The sequence below is a fragment of the Nymphaea colorata genome, chromosome 6 (assembly GCF_008831285.2).
Source record: "Nymphaea colorata isolate Beijing-Zhang1983 chromosome 6, ASM883128v2, whole genome shotgun sequence".
Lineage (NCBI taxonomy): Eukaryota > Viridiplantae > Streptophyta > Magnoliopsida > Nymphaeales > Nymphaeaceae > Nymphaea > Nymphaea colorata.
Window position 1 is genome coordinate 17,337,616 of NC_045143.1, and position 18,055 is coordinate 17,355,670.

Genomic DNA, 18,055 nt, shown 5'->3' on the forward strand with positions numbered 1-18,055 from the left:
AAATGATGGTGGAGTCATCAACTTCCTCCATCTTTCTACGGTAGTGCTCCATACTAGATAACTGACCGTCTGTGTTTTGAAAATGACATGATTGTGGCCCCACATGTTTGTAGAACCATGCTTGCAGTGCAAAGACACATCCTTCTATCGAGTCTGCATCTCCAATTGAAAATTTGGCCAACCCTCTGTAAAGGAATGCCAAGGCTGCCATTGCTATGGAAATGTGACGGACTTGGACATGCCCCCATTTTCTGAAGAGGCGAGCTATGCGGAAATCCATTATGTGTTCTTCATTATTGAAGAAGATAAGACCCACGGTACAAGTCACTATGGAGTTTTTGTACTTGTCTGCAACAGTTCTAGATAGTGACGCAGGGTTGACAAATTGGGAGTATGTTTCACCAAGCTCTTGTAGTTGAAGATATTGATGTCCATCTTTCTCTAGAAAATGCCAACTCCTTTTCCCTGTGAGTTTACGAATCACTTCTAGAGTTTTGACTTGACCTTGGTTTACAAGGAACTGGTCTTCAATTGGACCTCTTGGGTCACCTTTTGGTTCTGGCAAACCCATAATGTTGGAGAACTCATCAAGAGTGATTGTCATTTCACCCCATGGAAACCAGAATGTGTTAGTCTTTGGGTTCCATCTTTCAGCAATTGCATGGATTAGATTGCCATTGATAGGCTGTATGGCAAGACTGACTGCTTCTTCAAGACCGCAATCCTCTAAGTGATCCGGGAACATACACCGAAAAGTTGGGTACCATGAAAGATACCACTGAGGTAGGTAGACTCCACTTGGGATGATGCGAAGTCCGGATCGGCCTTGACATGACCCGAATAGGATGTGGTCATATGGGAAGATACTTTCTGAGTCCATCTAGACAAGAGAAGGTATTAGACTTTGACATGAATTGACCCAATAGAGACTCGAGAAGAGTTTTGACATTGGGTTTGGACATGGACTTAGGGGCAAAGTAAAACATCACATGCGTCCAAACAAGCAGTTAATGAAAAATTGATAATGCAATTCCTAGGACTCTTGCCTATATGCATTATTTTGAAAATTGGTCTTGGAACCTATGGAAAATAAATGGGTAAATGATTCTTTATTTATCCAAAATTTATGGTATACCTATATACCAAATTTATAGTACTAGCATTGACTCCTCCAAGGGTTTTCTAGATTTGGGCTCTCCATTTCTCCTTGTTCACCCATCGATATACCGGGACTATTGTCCGTTTCGGTACTAATGGGGGGACTTCTCAGTCCAATTGGGTGGTCCAGTTGTAAGGCTATATCTTGGACTAATGTCCTAGAAATAGCCCGGCAACATGATGACCGGGATATGATATAGGTAAGGATTTGTTTTTCAAAATTCATGAGAAGATGCAAAATAGATGGCTCTATTGCATACATTCCTAAGAGATAGATTTGAAATTTTGAGAGCATACATGGGCTGCATACAATCCTTAAATTGAGGAGGGGTAGGATAAATTGAAATGAATGAGGTTCATGAAATCTCCTCAATGTACACTACATGATGTCGGTATGCATTTTTGTGAGTTTAATTTTTTTTTTTTTTTTTTTTTGTGCAATTGATGTCCGACATTGGTGAAAATAACTCATATATGATCCAAATAAGTCTTTAGACAAACAATGACGGGTCCCACCGAGTGTGCCATCTGTTCGCACCCCACTCCCTTTTCAAGAAGGTCGAAATGCGAGTCAGCAAAATTCTTTTAAAATTTGGGTTTTGAGAAAATTTTCAAGAGAAAGGGATCCGCTCGTCGGTACGAGGTCCAACCGTTCCTGCCGCCTTTAACAGGGGTAATTAGACCAAGGACTAAGGATCATTTGGATCATATACGAGTTATTGATGTAAGTCCTATATGCTTATGCATTGAGGTTTTGGATTCAAGAACCGAAATTCATTTTTTTGAATAAATGAATTTGAATATTGGGGGTTTTCAAGTTGGTTTAAAAACCTTTGTTTTGGTGTTATTTGAAACACATAATTCATGAGGATTTTTGAAGATTTGGAATTGAGTTCTTTGTTGTGAACTCTAGATGATGATGATCATCTTATGATAAAAATTGATTTTGAACTCTTCTTTTGTCAAATCATGTGATTTGTAGAATTCATTCCTTTGAAAGAACATGGGTTCCAAATTGTTAGAAAACATGTTGTTTTTCAAATGCACTTTGGCCAAAAGATTATGAATGCATTGCTTGTGTTTTCTTTTGAAGTTAAGTGAAGTTTACAAATTCTCATTGCAATATGACTTGATCATTTTTTGCAACTTAAATTTGAATCACTTAATTTCTTGAGAATGTGCATGTGGTGCCATTGATTTTGAGTGAAAGTGAATGCATGAAACGAGAATGGAAACTATATGGAAAATTCATTCTTCTCTCTCTCATAATCCATCAAGATTCATTCATATGAAACATACATTCTTCACTCCCTCATAATATCTCAAAGTCCGTATTGCACGTCATACAATCTATACATGAAGATTGATTAAAATGTAGGACTTTCTCTATATGTGCTCATTATATGATTAAGCACATGAATTAGAGATGTAGTCCATAAGCTTGAGGCTTGACATAAAATTATCAAAATGATGAAAATATATAAATGATGTCAAGTTCAATCTTTGAAACGGATGGGAGACATGGATGACGTCCACTTTTGTCTCAAAATAGCTAAAAATCAGACCTTGTGTTGATTTAAATAGCTGAAAATTGTGGACATTGATTCCAATAAGGACTTGTTTCTTAGATAGAAACAATGAGTTTTTCAAATCTATTCAAATTCCAGATTTCGTAGTAATGAAATCATCAACTCCTTTGGATGATTCTAGGATGGTTGGTATTTCAAATATGTAAATTTTGATATTCTTGAACCAATTCCTATGAAACATGGTCTGATTTCAACAACATACATACATCTTACGTATGGGTTTGCTGAAATTAAGTAAAAATGAAATGAAAATAATTTATAATCTTGCACTAGAAAAATCAATAAAAATGGCCCATTTCCTTAAAGACCGGTTTGGAAACATGTTCCAACCTGATTTTAAGGGAGGAATGTAATTTGTGACAAGAAATTGGATACATATATGTACATATATAACAATGTATACATATATGTACCTTACTTTTCAAAATGAAATTTTATCAAGGGACCGCATGACTCATGAATCATGATGATTCATGGCTGGGTTCTTTTATGTAGGAAGATTGAGAACTTGTTTCAAATCTTCCCTACTACCCTTGATTAATTGAATTGAAAGACATGAATCGAAATGACTGTGAATAAGAAAGAAAATAAAACAATACTCAAGCTTTCGTCCATCATTTCGCCATGCAAGGGTGGATCACATTCATAAAAACGTATTCATCCCTTATAGGCATTTTCATCATACATGGTGCAGCAAAATCACTCTCTCACCGTGGGATTCTCTCATGGTAGGAAGTTTAAAATGGTATTAAGTTGGTTCCTTTGAAAGGGACGTGGCTTTGGGGCCAATTTCAAAATTTGATACTTGGGTTCATATTTAAGAAAAAAAAAAACGACATATGTATGCATTATGCATTAACATGTACATTGAAGCGTAGGTTTCCCTTAGCTGGACATCATTCCCAGCCGTAAGCAAATGAAAATAAACCCTCCCACGAATTGTTGGAATTAAAATAAATCAACAATAAGCTAAAGTAGAAGAGAAGTGAGTTAAGATCACCTACCTTGCGGTCGGTCTTGATGTTTGTCCTTCGTCTTCACTTGTTTTCGAACCCAAGCAATCCTAAGCAAGAATCCAACCGTGGATTCAAGCTTAGCAAAGCTAGAATAAGAAATAGCTTGCTTGCTGGAATTTGGAGTGGTAAAGAGGGCTTCTCACCACGAAAATCCTAAGTAAGGGTTCACTTAAGCACCCTAACTTAGCAAAATCAATGGGGAGAATAGAAGAAAGTGAAGAAGAGAATGGGAGAAAAAGGGGAAGGGGGCTTGGACGAACCTCTTCTCTCTTCCTTGGCTTCTCCCTCCTAGCTCCTTAGCTGCAGCAATTTGATATAATGCTCCAAAATTTCGTCCTCCCCCTTGGTGGCCAAAGGGAGGTTTATATAGAGGAGGAGGTGGGTTCAACCACCTTCTTAACTCACCTTGGGAACTTGCTTAAGACCTTGGGGACTTGTAAAATGAGTTAAATAGACTTTAAAGGCTCTAATTGACCATTTCTCAGCCTATTTCCACGAGCTAGGTGGGCTGGGCTAGGTTTGGTCAACTTGGGTTCAGACCTAGGTGACCATTTTGACCAAAATTTTGGACGAAAATGCCCTTGCACAGGGTTTTGCCCTTATTTTGTACTATTTATTTATTTTTTGTTTGAAATCGAGCTTATAAGGTTAAAACCTAGTTACTAAGCTCCAAATGCCATTGAATTATATAATTAAATTTAAATTTTAATAAAATTTAAAAATTTTATCAAATTTGGTTCGAAAAGGGTATTTTCGTCCAAAACTTGATTGAAAATGGATTTCAACTGAATCAAACTTTCACTTGAGAAATTCAATTTAAATTTGGTATTTGATTCATGCATTTGACAAATTCAAATGTTTATTTGCCTTTCATAAACCATTTTAGGTTTTTTAATCTTAAGTTGACTGCAGAAGGGCAAAATTGTCCAAATTGATCAATTTCGACCAATTGACCAAAGTCAAAGCTCATTTGCAAGTAGTTTGACTTTATTTGAGGTAATTTGATAAATTTGGGTCAAGAAAGCTCTTAATTGAGCTAAATTGTACTTTGACTGAGTTTAGTCAAAGTGGGTTTGGTTCGGTCAAAGTCTATTTTCGTCCATTAATTGGATCATGAGACAGACTTACGTTTTGACTATGTTGAGCCCATTGTGACCGAACCTAGCTGGAATTGGCACCACATTTGAGTGCACCCGGGTCAAACCTACTTGGATTAAGTAGGTTAGGTGAGTTTGACCAGTCTAGTAATTGCTTCCTTGGAAATTATTTTTTTCTTTAAGGAGGATCTGGTTAAAGAAGAGAGAGAGACATAAATGTCTCTCTTTTCCTAGGTTTCTCCTTTATTTCTTCTTGAAAATGACTTTTCTTCAATTAATTTGAGAGAAAATATTTATTTATTATTTTTTTTTGACATGGAGGGGGGCATGGCCCCTGGGGAGGGCTCTTGACCACACGGGCTAGGTGGGGCCCACACGTGGGTCCCACGTAGCATTTTAGACTGAATTAGATCCAATTCTTGGATCTAAGTCAAAATTTGCATTTTGCAATTGGATTTGGATTTCAAATGACATTTGCAATTGAATTTGGACTCGTAATCCTGCATTGGGATTCGTGTATCGGGTTAAATTCACGATTTGAATCTAATTGTTCTTTAGATTCGAAATTGGCTTTGAAATTGCAAATTTTCACAATTCTTTTGTGAAATTTTCACATTGCTTCAATTTTGATGTGGAAAAATTTGGGGTGTTAACAATCAGTGTCCAGTATGAGTCTTTCAGGTGGTGAAACACACTTGAAAAGTCAATAGAGTACAAGCATTTCAAGATGGTGATGAGCTCAAGGTGAATGATAGCAAAGGAACTCTGGAACTCTATGGGAAATGGCAAACTGAATTGTTATGTCTACCTCATGATGGTATAGTGCCAAAAGTATTGTTTCTCTTCTATATTTAAAGGGTTGGAGATTCTTCCTGTTTGGTTTAGAACTTCTGATGGGGCCTTTTAGTTTATGAGAATTAGACAGTGTTTGTAGTAAGCAAAGATAGAATATCTATGCTTCTGCAAAGAGTTGAATATAATGGATTAGCTTTTCTGTTGCATGTGGGCATGTGGTATTGTGAGGGCCCTGAAAAAAGTAAGTGGTTAAACTTTCTAATATTAGATTAGCATCTAGCAAGTTTTTTTTTTCTTCATTTTGTTTTGCATCTGATATTCAAATAGTCTTATTTTCAGGCTTTGCCATCAGAATTGGCTCCAAAGATGCGAAATAATTGTTTGCACTACTACAAACATTGTTATTTGGCCATTGCAAATAGCCACAAAGTCGTTGCGAATAACATCATAGGCAATGACCCTCACCGTAGGGGATAATCCAGGCTGCCGTTGCCAATAATGTTATTGGCAATACTTGCCACTTTGTTGGCGAGGGTGGAAGTTGTTGGCAATATGGTCTGTTACGTGGAAATGGTATGTTTAGTAGTGACTATTGTCACCGCTACAGGCCCCTCCATTTTTCAAGGAAAAAAAAAAAAACTTAAGGGTTTCTCCCTCCAACGGATGGATGGAGCACAGTTAAGAAGTAATAATGATGACCTGCAACAATCCCCATTAGATGTGGAAGCAAAGGAGATCCAAAGATGACGTCCAACGCTAGTACTATCCAGGGCAGATAAAAAGCCTGCATGACCACATTTTGTTACGTGAGCATTTTCCTAGAAAAAAAACATATGCAGATGGAAGTTGATGGGTTCTCAAAATTAGCTAACAGGTACACACCATGGCCAAATAACGTACTTTAACAATCTAAGGAACTAGTTTTTTCAGTACCTTTAGAGTAACAAGGCCATATATGTTAATTTGACCATTTAGATATGCTCTACTCCATACATACAAAAGCATGAAAACCAGTGATACTCCTAGGAAAAATGGCATCATCTGCAGAACAATGGAAAATGCCTGAAACATTAACATTAGAGAGTTAGTAGTCTAATAGGCTTAAGCTTCCACAATGGAGAGGACATATTTCAGAAGGACAACTTGAACATCAATTTCAAAATTGAAATATACTAGAGAACAAAAGAAAAAGCACAAGCCATCAACCAACTGGCTCCAAAGATTATCATCCATAAAAATTCAGCAGTTGGCATAGCAAAGGGCCCTTGTTCCAGTTGGACTTGATATCTAGCTATGAGTCGTGTAAAATTAAATTCTTTTAGAGCTTTCTAACAGATGCTGGACAATTAAAACTTTAAAGCTAAAGCAACAAGAACCTTTTTTATACCCTCAACTAATACTTGATTATCTATAGACAACTTACATCATCGAGATGATTCCATAATTAATAGTGAACTTAACAAGGAATAAAAAATTTGTAATGACCCTCCATATCTGCAAAAAAATTAAAATAACTCATTAAAGTGGCAAAAAAGGTTTTGCAAGTTGAGACATTCAAGAAATAACACAAAAAACTCCATATAAGGAATATTTCTAGTATGAAACCATTAACCAAAAAATGTCTTTGCTTTTTCCTTTCCATTCAACCTCTCATTTTTGCACTCTAAATGTGACCCAAATTAATCTAAATCATATATTCTAATAAGTCAGAAGCCAAAAAGGTACCATACGCCGAAACCCCCAAACATTTAGAGATACCTGAAAGCATTGAAGCACTTCACTATATATTAGAGCAATATAGTAAGGATTAACCAAGCCAAGATGAAACACAGTTGTTGTCAACGCGCATATGGTTCCATAAGTTTTGCTTACTTGTAGAACTGATGCTAGTACCTGGATCACAACATTAACAAAAAGTGTTGAGTGTTAATGTTGGCCAAACTTAGTGGCTATCCAAATGAAGGCTCTGCTTATGTGCCATAAAAGAGATGTTAAACTTTGTTTGGAAAAGTAATATGAATCGATAGACATATCTCTACATAAATAAAATGCACTGGACACAACTTGACACAACTCTGAGAATGCTCACTTTTTCCCCAATGGTAGCACGAAAAGATCATTTTGCACCATTTATAACTTTCATAGATTTTTTGGCAAGTCATCCATTGAAGAAGAATAAAATTAATTCAAATCACTAGGTTCACATATTGCTAGTTTGTGAATGCTTGTCGTAAAAGTAAGGGTTAAAACAAGTCTCAGGCAAAACAAACACCCATAAATGATGCATCTTCATCATCTATGGTCAAACATTGAAGGGAAAAGGAACAACATCTAAAAGAAAATCCTAAGATTTAACAATACCCATTGGTGCATAAACAATTCCAATATGAAAAATTCAAATGAATTAATACCAATTTGAATTCACATGAAGGTCCATTAACTAAATAAAGAGCGGTTGTTCTTACTGTATGATTTGTTCATAACATAACTTAAGATCTAACTATTTCTGAACAATACGAATCTAATAACACCTATTCTAATATGCCATGTATTCAAGAAAGCAACCTAATGTGTGCATATGTGTGCCTGTGGAAACATGCATTATTGTGCCATCACATACCAATGGAACTAGCACAATGTACATGCATTTATGTGTGTGCAAGCGTAAATTTAACATGCATTATTGCAACATCATGAATCAGCTCAAGTTTGACCTTTCAACTGAAAAAATGTGACCTTATGGAGTTATGATTCATATCAACTAAGCTTCATTCAAGAAAGCTTTAGCATGAGGAGGAGGCTTCCCAAAGAGACATCTTCAACACCTTGGAGCTTCATTCAAGAAAGCTTTAGCATCATACGGAGAAGGAGACTCATTTTCTAAGACACATTAGAGGTATGTAATTAATATCCCAATCATTTTCTTTTTCTTTCCTTTTCCCTTCTTCATCCCTCATGGCCTTACAAGATAGCTCTCAAATCTCTTCTTCGGAGTCAAGAGCTATACTTGAGCACACCGGATGCATGAGAAGGTGAAACAAGATTTCATTCTAGGATCGAAATATGTTTTTATCTTATCTTGAATGTGTGCTTTGTTTTAAGATGTTGTTTATGCATAGTTGATTGTTTTTTTTATGCAAATGAACGGTAAGAATGAGTGCTTGGATCAGGATTTTTTTTATTATTATGTTGATTTTTTATGTTGAGATTTGCCCAACCCAGGAAAACCTCTTTCGAATGTGTATATCTTAAAGTGCATCTCCATAACATTCTTACGATTAGCATTTTGAATCACCCGGTTAGGGATCTCAATGAGAGTTTTTTACGTTATTATCTTTCTTTTTGTGTGTGCTTGATTTTCTCTCATACCTAATGGTAGGAGAAATAAATTTTCTTGTAATAGATGAAATGGTTATTGTTTTATGTAAAAAAATATTTGAAATCATGTTTTTAAAAGAATTTCAAAAATAAGAACCTTCTTCAATGAGACCTTGGAGACTTAGCTAGGCTCTTGCATGAGCTCAAGTTCCTCTCAGCTTACATAGAAAAATTAAAATTGGAAATGCTTCAACTAATCTCTTGATTTTCATATATGTATATGTGTATATATATGTTGTATAGATATACACGTACATGAATATCTCTCTTTATCCTTCTTTCTCTATGATTTAACATATTGTTTTATAGGTTTTCATATACATATATGCATAAATAAGTATATATGTGTATTCCACTTTCTCTCTCTAAATCTTCTTCTCTCTCTCTTTCTCTTAGATTTAAGACCCTCCTTTTATAAATTTTCATATACACACATACATATATCTCCTTCTCTCTCTTTAAAATATTTCTTTCGTCATTTTTTAAACCTCTTTCTCTTTCTCTTTCTCTTCCTCCCTATTCCTTTTGGCTTAAAATTTTTGCTTTTCTTTCTTCCATTCTATTAAATATTTCTTTTCTAAGATCTATCGGTTTAATTTCTATTTATCGACTTCACTAAAGCTAAAACCCAAGTAGTGACCCAATATTAGAATCATGTTTGATGATCTACAACTCTATTTTACTTTCAAATCTTTTTTTTTTCTCTTCATGAGAATATTTAGAACAAGTATGTAAACAAATTTAAATGTATGTAATAGGATATTCTTACATGAATGATATGGTATGAATAAATAATTTTATTTCAATCATATATAATCAACGCATTCATACATTCACATTTACTTGTGGAATTCATGAATGATCGCAAATACATCTCTAAAAGAACTTAAGCAAGATGAGATGGAGCACTACCTAGATAGTAATCGAATTAAAGCAAAATCTTAAACCTACTGAAGTTCTTAATAGAACACTAAATCGATTTCAAAAAGTGATCATCAAAATGGCCATATTATCTTTCAAAGATTTTCAAATGATATTTGCAAAGACTTCTCGATTCAAAAAATCAAAATGGTCTATATTCTCAAATGATCCTTCAAAACTTTTTCATCCAAAAGTTTGAAACTTCAAATTTTCAACATTATTTCCAAACATCACACCGCATTTAAAATGAAGAAGATGTTTAAGTAAAAATGAAATGCATCAAGGATAAACGTAGCCATTGGATTGGCTACCCCCAATAAAGGCACCAAGAATGACCAATCTTTCATTTAAAAAATAAGACTATATTTCTGAAGCACTCCAAAAACCAAAATAAATTTTATGGATGCAAACAAAAACTAACTGATAAGTTTAAAAATGAAATGCATCAAGGATAAACATAGCCATTGGATTGGCTACCCCCAGTAAAGACACCAAGAATGGCCAATCTCTCATTTCAAAAATAAGACTATATTTCTGAAGCACTCCAAAAACCAAAATAAATTTTATGGATGCAAACAAAAACTAACTGATAAGTTTCACTCTTTCTTTTGCATTGTCCCTTTACATTATTATCAAAGCAACTATTTGGCCTGATGATATGAATGAAAGAGAGAGATGGCTCATGTTCTTTTGATGCAAAAATGAGCTAGCATTCTAGCTCTGCATACCTTTGCATATTGGACAGGTAAAACATAGATTTTTTTTATCTAATTGTGATGTATAGACATGCTCATTATGGTCCCATTCTGGTCCCCCTTGTTTTGCTACCATTTTTAGTTTCTTCAAATCTTCACATTATATCGTAAGGTATACTAAATTTGATTATAGGAAGCATTCCACTTATAGACCCCAAAGGTGGAAAGAAAATGAAAAAACTGCAAAATTTGGTAGTAGATATGCATCTAGTGGTATGAAATCGCATTACCAAGGGAGACAAAACCTGGTAGAGGATGAAAAAAAAAATAGGAATTTTATGATCAGTTTTTCATGCCACATAGTGTTTGTCGAGTAAGTACAATACATGTAACTACTGAAGAGAGAAGGTGAACTATAAATTAATGACTTTCTCCATGAAGGACTCATATTTAATTTAATCATGTCTTTATGAAGTTGGCAATTTCATGAGCAGACAACTAAGTCATCATTCCTTAAGAAAAATTCTCTTCATAAAAGGCACTTGATCTTGAATTGAACAATGCATAGAATTTTTCATTTCGTAATATGTGCAGAAAGCACACTTATACAACCATATCAACTATGAGTCAACACTTATAGTCGATCCATAATGGGGAGTTTAACTATTTGTTGTTTTGTTCACTGATAGTTTTTCTAAGGATAACAAGGTATAGTGTATGAAAGTAGGCCCCTTTAGTCAATCTTCAGTAATACCAAAATCCATACACTACTTGATTCTTGGATTTGTTTTCTGGTCCATTGGTAATTGGGTGATCTATATATCCTTGGCCGTGTTTTTTATGAGTTCACTATCCACATTATTAGGTAAAAAGTTCCATCTAAAGATGTACAAAACTGTTTGCATGTTCATGTCAACGTTCTTCTTGAAAGTCTTCATTTTAATTAGTTGTTCTTCTTTGTTCCTCTTTGCCTTTACTCTTTTCATGCATATGCTTAGACAAAGAAACCAACCAAATACTTTTCTGCTTTTGATTTTATAGGATTCTTGTTTTTTTCCTTTTTCTTTCACCATATTTGAAACTTTAGTCTTCTCATTCAATCTAAATTGCAACTACAAAATCATAAGAATGAGCGGCTTAATTTTAGAATCTCTCAACATTCACCAGTCTTGGTCCTCGAGATCATTTGCAGCATTGTGCTGGAGGACTGGTGGGATTGTCGATGGGCCAAATGCTGCACATGTAACATGAACAACCATATATAGATGGGGAGGAAGGTTCAATGACCTATTTGAAGAGCATTCCTATGATATGCTTCATGAAGTTTTGGTAAATAAAGTTTCCATATTTGCTATTGACTTGCAAGTAAGTTTGTGTTTGCAACCCCAAAAATCCATTTTCGTTTTTAAGTGCTTTATAATTTATTTTTTTTTTAAATAAGAGGAGAAAGGGACTCACCCGTCTGTACAAGGATTGACCATTCTCGGCACCTTTACCAGGGGCAACCAATCCAAGGGCTATGTTTATTCTTGATGCATTTTATTTTGGCTGAAACATCTTTTTATTCTAAATGTGGTGTGATGTTTGCAAAAATGTTGAAGATTTTGATGTTTCAAATTTTTGAAAAAGTTTTAAAGAATCATTTGAGAATATAAAACATTTTGATTTGGGAAATTTTGAATTGAGAAACTTTACAAATATCATTTGGAAACCTTTAACGATCACTTTTTGAAGCCACTTTAATGTTCTCTTAAGACTTTAAGTAGGTTTGAGATTTTGCTCTAATTCAATTACTACCAAACTAGATGTCAATATTATTTTGATTAAGTTCTTTTAGAGATGTGCTTGTGATCATTCATGATGTCATGTGAATGTGGATGTATGAATTCATTAACCCTATATGATTAGAAGCAAATCATTCATTCCTACTATAACATTCATTAAAAGCATTCCTACCATCACATACATCTAAGTTTCCTGTTTTTATTTATAAGATTGTCATGAATATTTTTGGGGCCGTTTGATGACAAAGAAATCTGGAATTGAAAAAACATTTCTGGAAATAAGTTTTCTGGAATAAAGGAATGGGAAAAATGTTTATGATTCTCATTTTGATGTGCGTGTGTTGATTGTAAATTTATTTCTTAGTTTGATGAAAAAGAAATATATTTCTAGGTTTAGTGGAATGCATCTGGTTCTTGGTGTTCGTTTGACGATCCTTTTTTTTCTTAGATTTTTTCATTTTGCTCAATTGTTTGTTACCTTGAGTGCTTCTACTATTCAAATTGCATTAGACTATACTGACAGGTGATATCGCCATTGACGTGGTATTGCCGACTGGACACTGTAGAAGGGAAGGGTAACCAAAATGGAGTTCGATTGACGTTCATAGTGAAGAACAAGATATGGGCTGAGAGGTATTATGGGACGTATAATGAAATTCTCAACTTTTTCTCCCTGAAAGAGTAGACAACAAAGTGTAGTTTAGCTCTTGACGATAATTGGAGTGCATGATTTTTCTAGAGATCCAAGAAGGTTGCTGGTGGAACGATTGAGGTAGGTTTCTTATGTTGTTTTAGTCTTCAAGGAAATTGAAAATGCTGTTATATGTTGGTGTGGGATAATACATGATATATTTATATATGTTGAAGACAGAAAAGAAACCATGAAAGATCCCCAAAACAGATAATGACCATCTTGGCTTTTCAGGTTCAGCAAAAGAATCCCCATCCACAATTTCACAGAATCCTTATTTGTTGGTATATTGTTTAATATCTCTTAAGCAAGGGACAGGGAAATGGAGTTCATCAACTATAAATATTTAAAGGGAATTAATTTTCCGAACAAAGAAGATTGGATGATCATGTCAAATAATCCCTCAAGAACTCGCCATAAATTATGACATGAAAGATCACCTAATCCATTTGAAGAAGGAATTGACTTAAAAGATGCACTATAAACCCAAATAATTTGCTTTCAGCTAAGTGGAACTTACAAGGCCATAATTACAAGAAATAGATTCAACAATGTCTGCCGCAGTTTTCTTAGATCAGAAGATCTATACATACCACTGGAAAACAATTAGAAAGCAGTAAGCTACTTGGTCTACTCAGGAAGAGTATGTTCGAAAGCACGCAATGCATGTTGTACTAATCTTGGTGAGAACCTAATGTGATATGACTCATAAAGAAAGCTAGAAGCCAATTTAGTAACAGCTAGCCAAAAACTATTAGATGCGTCTTACATCACATACCTAGAGCCGTTCATTGGTTTTCAAACCTGAAGAAAATGAAGAGTTAAGTCTGGTAATAGAACCTCAAGAACATGTTTAAGGCTGGGCACAACTATAACTACAGTAGAGAGGCAATGGAGCGAGAGAGACGGAAGGGATCGCGCTGAGTTGTAGACTCAATGCTTGAAATAGCTGCTACCAAAGGCAGGGAACAAATTAAGGCAGGGAACGTGTAGTGAAAAATAGAAATCATAACACAAGTGCCAATCCAATCACAAAATTAGGCAAAAGAGCTCTCGAAGAAGATTCATCAGGAAGGAAAACAAAAATAGACAAGAAGATGTAAGAGGAGGTGGATCTCGTGAAAACCCTACCCATTTGATTTTCAGCCCTTGCAAGGAGTTGATGATGTTTCTTGAGGCAACTTTTCCAGATCCACTGAAAATCGAGCAACAAGTCTATGTTATGATGATGGAGAGAGGAATGCATAGTCAGTGGATCACCAGGAACAGAGGGAGAGAGAGAGAGAGAGAGAGAGGATTACTTACACAGCAAGAGAATGAGAGGGTGAGAGGGACGACGGATGCATCTGAGGCAGCAGCAACGAAGGAAGGCAGCAACAGCAGGAGCAGCATTCCTCTCTCTCTCGTGGGTGGGGTGAAGCAGCTGAGGACAAGAAGATGGCCTTTGCATGCCCTAACGGGCAAAAAAAAAAACAGAAAATATCTTTCCACCTCTCACGGTGGAAAGATGTTTCCGGAAATTTTTTTCTGAAATGTCTTCAACGTTACAAAAAATATTTGCACATTTGATGAAATGGAAATATTTTAAATATTTAAAACATATTTCTTGTTCAACAGTATATTTCCAGTGAATCAAACGAGCCCTTTATGAAAATAGAAAAGTTTTTGAAAATGGAATAGGGTTCTAAACCATCAAGTATGATTCCAATATTGGGTCATTACTTGAGTTTTAGTTTCGGTGAAGTCGGCAAATGAAAAGTTAAAACCTTAGATCTTAGGAAAAAAAATATTCAAAACAATGGAAAAGAGAAAAGACTTTAATCCGAGAGGAATAAGGAAAGAGAGAAATAGATTTTGAAATTCACAAAATAAAAGGTTTATAAAAGGGAGAGATATACATATTCTTATATACGTATATATATATATATATATATATATATATATATATATATATGTATATATATATATATGAAAAAGAGAGAGATTTTAGAGAGAGAAAAAGTGGAACACATGTATATACATTCATTTATACATGTACATATATGAGAATTTGTAAAAGAGTATGCTAAATCATAAAGACAGAAAGACAAAGAGAGAGAGTCATGTGCAGTATAGTATATAACATGTATATACGCATATGTTTTTATGAGATTTGAAATCAAGAAATAAGTTAAAAATATATTACTTCAATTTTTTTATGTAGGCTGGAGAGGAACTTAAGTCATGCAAAAGCATAGGCTAAGTCTCCAAGGCCTCATTAAAGAGGGTTCTTGTTTTCGAAAATCTTTTAGAAAACATGATTCTAAGTATTTTTATATGTGTCGTTTATTACAAGAAAATATATTTCTCCTACGTTGGGTATGGAAGAAAATCAAACACACATGCAATGGAGAAGAATGTAATAAAACATTCATTGGAGTTCCTAACTGGGTGATTAAGAGAGGAATTAAACATGAAAATGTCATGAAGATGCATTTTAACAAGTACATATTCATGAAGGGTTTTCTCGGGTTAGAGGAATCTCAAGCTCAAAATCAATATAATAATGAAAAAATCTCAACCCAAACACTCATTCTCACTGTTCATTCACTCATTAATTAAGAAAAACTATCAAGCATGGACATCATCTCAAGCATGGACATCATCTCAAGCATAGATGATGAACAAAGCAACATAACAAAAATATTTTGAAAATAAATAAAGAAACAAAATTTATTTCGCCTTGCACATGCTCTCAATGCATTCAAGAGTAGCTCTCGACTCTAGATAGGAAATTTTTAGAGCTATCTTGCACTGCCATGGGGAGGTGGCAAGAGGAATGAAAATAAATGAAAACAAATAGAGGACTACATACCTAAAATATAGATGATATTAGGAACAAGTCTCTTTCTTCTCATGATTCTAGAGTTTCCTTGGGTGATGCTCCAAAATAATAAAGGTATCCAAGAGATCTCCTTGTGCTCCTTTGAAGGATTGGAACTTAGAGAAACTTGCTCCCAAGGTTGGAGAAGAAGAAGAAGAGAAGAAGAGAGAAATGGAGAGAGAGCAAAGGAAAACTTTAAATCTTCAGATAAGAAAACAATAGAAGTTCCCCAAGGGTTAGCACATGCCCAAAAGAGAAGATTATGAGGGTATTTCTAAATAGTTTTGGAGTCAAAACTCAAATTTTGAATTTTTTTAATTTAACAACATTTTTATGCAAATTTCAAGTATTTTTGAATGATTTTTTATTTTTTTTAAATATGTTTTGACCAAGTGGGATTGGCCATTAGCCATGCAAATACCCCTTTGGGGTGTGGACAGGGCTAATGCCCACCCAACATAGCCAAACCCTCCCTCCCAAAGGGGTCATTTTAGCCAAAAATGGGGCCTACACTATTCGTAGCAAAAAGTGGGTTCACTATTCTCATCCCCTTGTCACTTATTGGTTAAATAAAAGTTTTTAATAAATGGCTACCCAAGCTCAAGCCAAATCTTGGATCGAGAGTTCGAGCTTCTTAGCTCAAGCTTTGAATCAAGTTTGAGCCAGCTCGAACTGTAGATATTGAGAAACTAGGCTATCTTGGGCTGACCCAGCTTGGCTCAAACTCGGCCTGTAGGTTACCCCTCTCATGTTCATACGGAAATTATCACATCTAGTTCGTGTTAATAAAGTTTGAATTCCGATCCAAAATGGAACTTAACATACGAGCTACTTGAACTACAGTGAATTGAGTTTGAATCCATCCATGCCAAACCAGAGGCGGCGGCTCTGATCTTCATGTTTTAGAAAGGGCAGTTCTGTCATGTATTCTCCATTCTGAGTTTATCCTCAACAACGAACCCTCAAAACTCTGTAACATAATTCATACAACTTTGATGGAACCCACAAAATTAAGTAACCGCCCCCACATAATTGCCTTCTTTATGTATAAATACCTCCTTTAATTTTTACTTATTGATTTATAGAGACTTCCCTTGAAGTTTAAAATTTAAACTTTGGTGCTCATTGGACAGAAATTTGAACCCCATAGATGCATGTTGTGGAGTGGAGACAAACAACGGAAAAAATTCCTGCATCCTGACGATGACGGTTGAGATTCTCTGCCCGCCATTTTGTGGTCTCTCGGAAAAAGAAAACCGTGTACGTCGAGACAGGCGGTGTGGTGGGGAGTCAAATATCACGAGCAAGCAAAAAAATCTTTAACAGCTGTGGCCCTGTTTGAGAACATGTGGGCCGGGAGAGGAGACATACCGATGGCATCGGACCGTCACTGTAGCTCAAGGTCGACCCGGCACTGAGCGGGTTTGGTCGGATTAAAATAAAATATATACTTTTAAATATAAAATAATATAATTAATCATAACAAAATGTATATTATTAAAAATAAAATAATATTTAAAAAATGTATTAAATTGAATCGCGCTTCGTCGGGCCAACTAAGGCGGACTCGGTAAGTTACCGGATCGAGTCAACTCAGTGCTGTTTTTTAGATGGACCCGTTGCCCAGCGTTACTCACCTTTACTTCCGCATGTCATGAGCTCATTTCAAGGAAAACGAAAATGGGATCCATTAATGAAGCGCGTAAGCTGGCCGCCTTTAGAAAATTTTGTCGAAAGCGGGCGCCAGGAGACAGAGACGGAGATTATAAAGTGGGGAGTAGCTTCTGGTCTACCTTCATCCACGAGCTGAGCAGTCTGCAACAAGGGAGTTTGGAAATGCCTCGCCTTTTCGTCTTCCTTTTGTTCTCCCTCTCCATCACCGTCGCCTCTGCTTCCAGGTGGCGATGCCTTCCCGAAGATGCGCAGGTTGTGAACGAGATCTTCGCCGCCCTCAACCGGACGACCTTCACCGGTGACTGCTGCCACCTATTCAGCATGATCCAGTGCAATCCAAACACCAGCAGCGTGACGAGCTTCAGCCTCTTCGGCGATGACTTTAATGGCCCGA

The 18,055-nt window shown here is 35.6% G+C and overlaps 1 protein-coding gene and 1 long non-coding RNA gene across 3 annotated transcripts; one reads left to right on the forward strand and one right to left on the reverse strand.

Annotated features, from left to right (window-relative positions):
- The first annotated feature begins 5,533 nt into the window (after positions 1-5,533).
- LOC126410155 (uncharacterized) lies at positions 5,534-13,150 on the forward strand. The gene is made up of 3 exons (XR_007573628.1): positions 5,534-5,677; positions 8,358-8,551; positions 12,957-13,150. It is a non-coding gene; the product is annotated as an uncharacterized LOC126410155 (long non-coding RNA).
- Positions 5,995-15,007, reverse strand: LOC126410153 (derlin-1-like). Of its 2 annotated transcripts, XR_007573626.1 has the most exons (6): positions 14,430-15,007; positions 14,256-14,319; positions 7,414-7,548; positions 7,079-7,149; positions 6,589-6,717; positions 5,995-6,439 (listed from the first exon to the last, which is right to left on the reverse strand). XR_007573626.1 is itself a non-coding variant. In XM_050078386.1 (5 exons), the coding sequence occupies exons 1-5, from the start codon at positions 14,468-14,470 to the stop codon at positions 6,296-6,298; spliced, it is 513 nt and encodes a 170-aa protein (XP_049934343.1). In that variant the 5' UTR covers positions 14,471-15,007; the 3' UTR covers positions 5,995-6,295. The 2 variants fall into 2 exon arrangements, 1 of the variants encoding a protein (XP_049934343.1); XM_050078386.1 differs by lacking the exon at positions 7,079-7,149.
- Between the last annotated feature and the right edge of the window lie 3,048 nt (positions 15,008-18,055).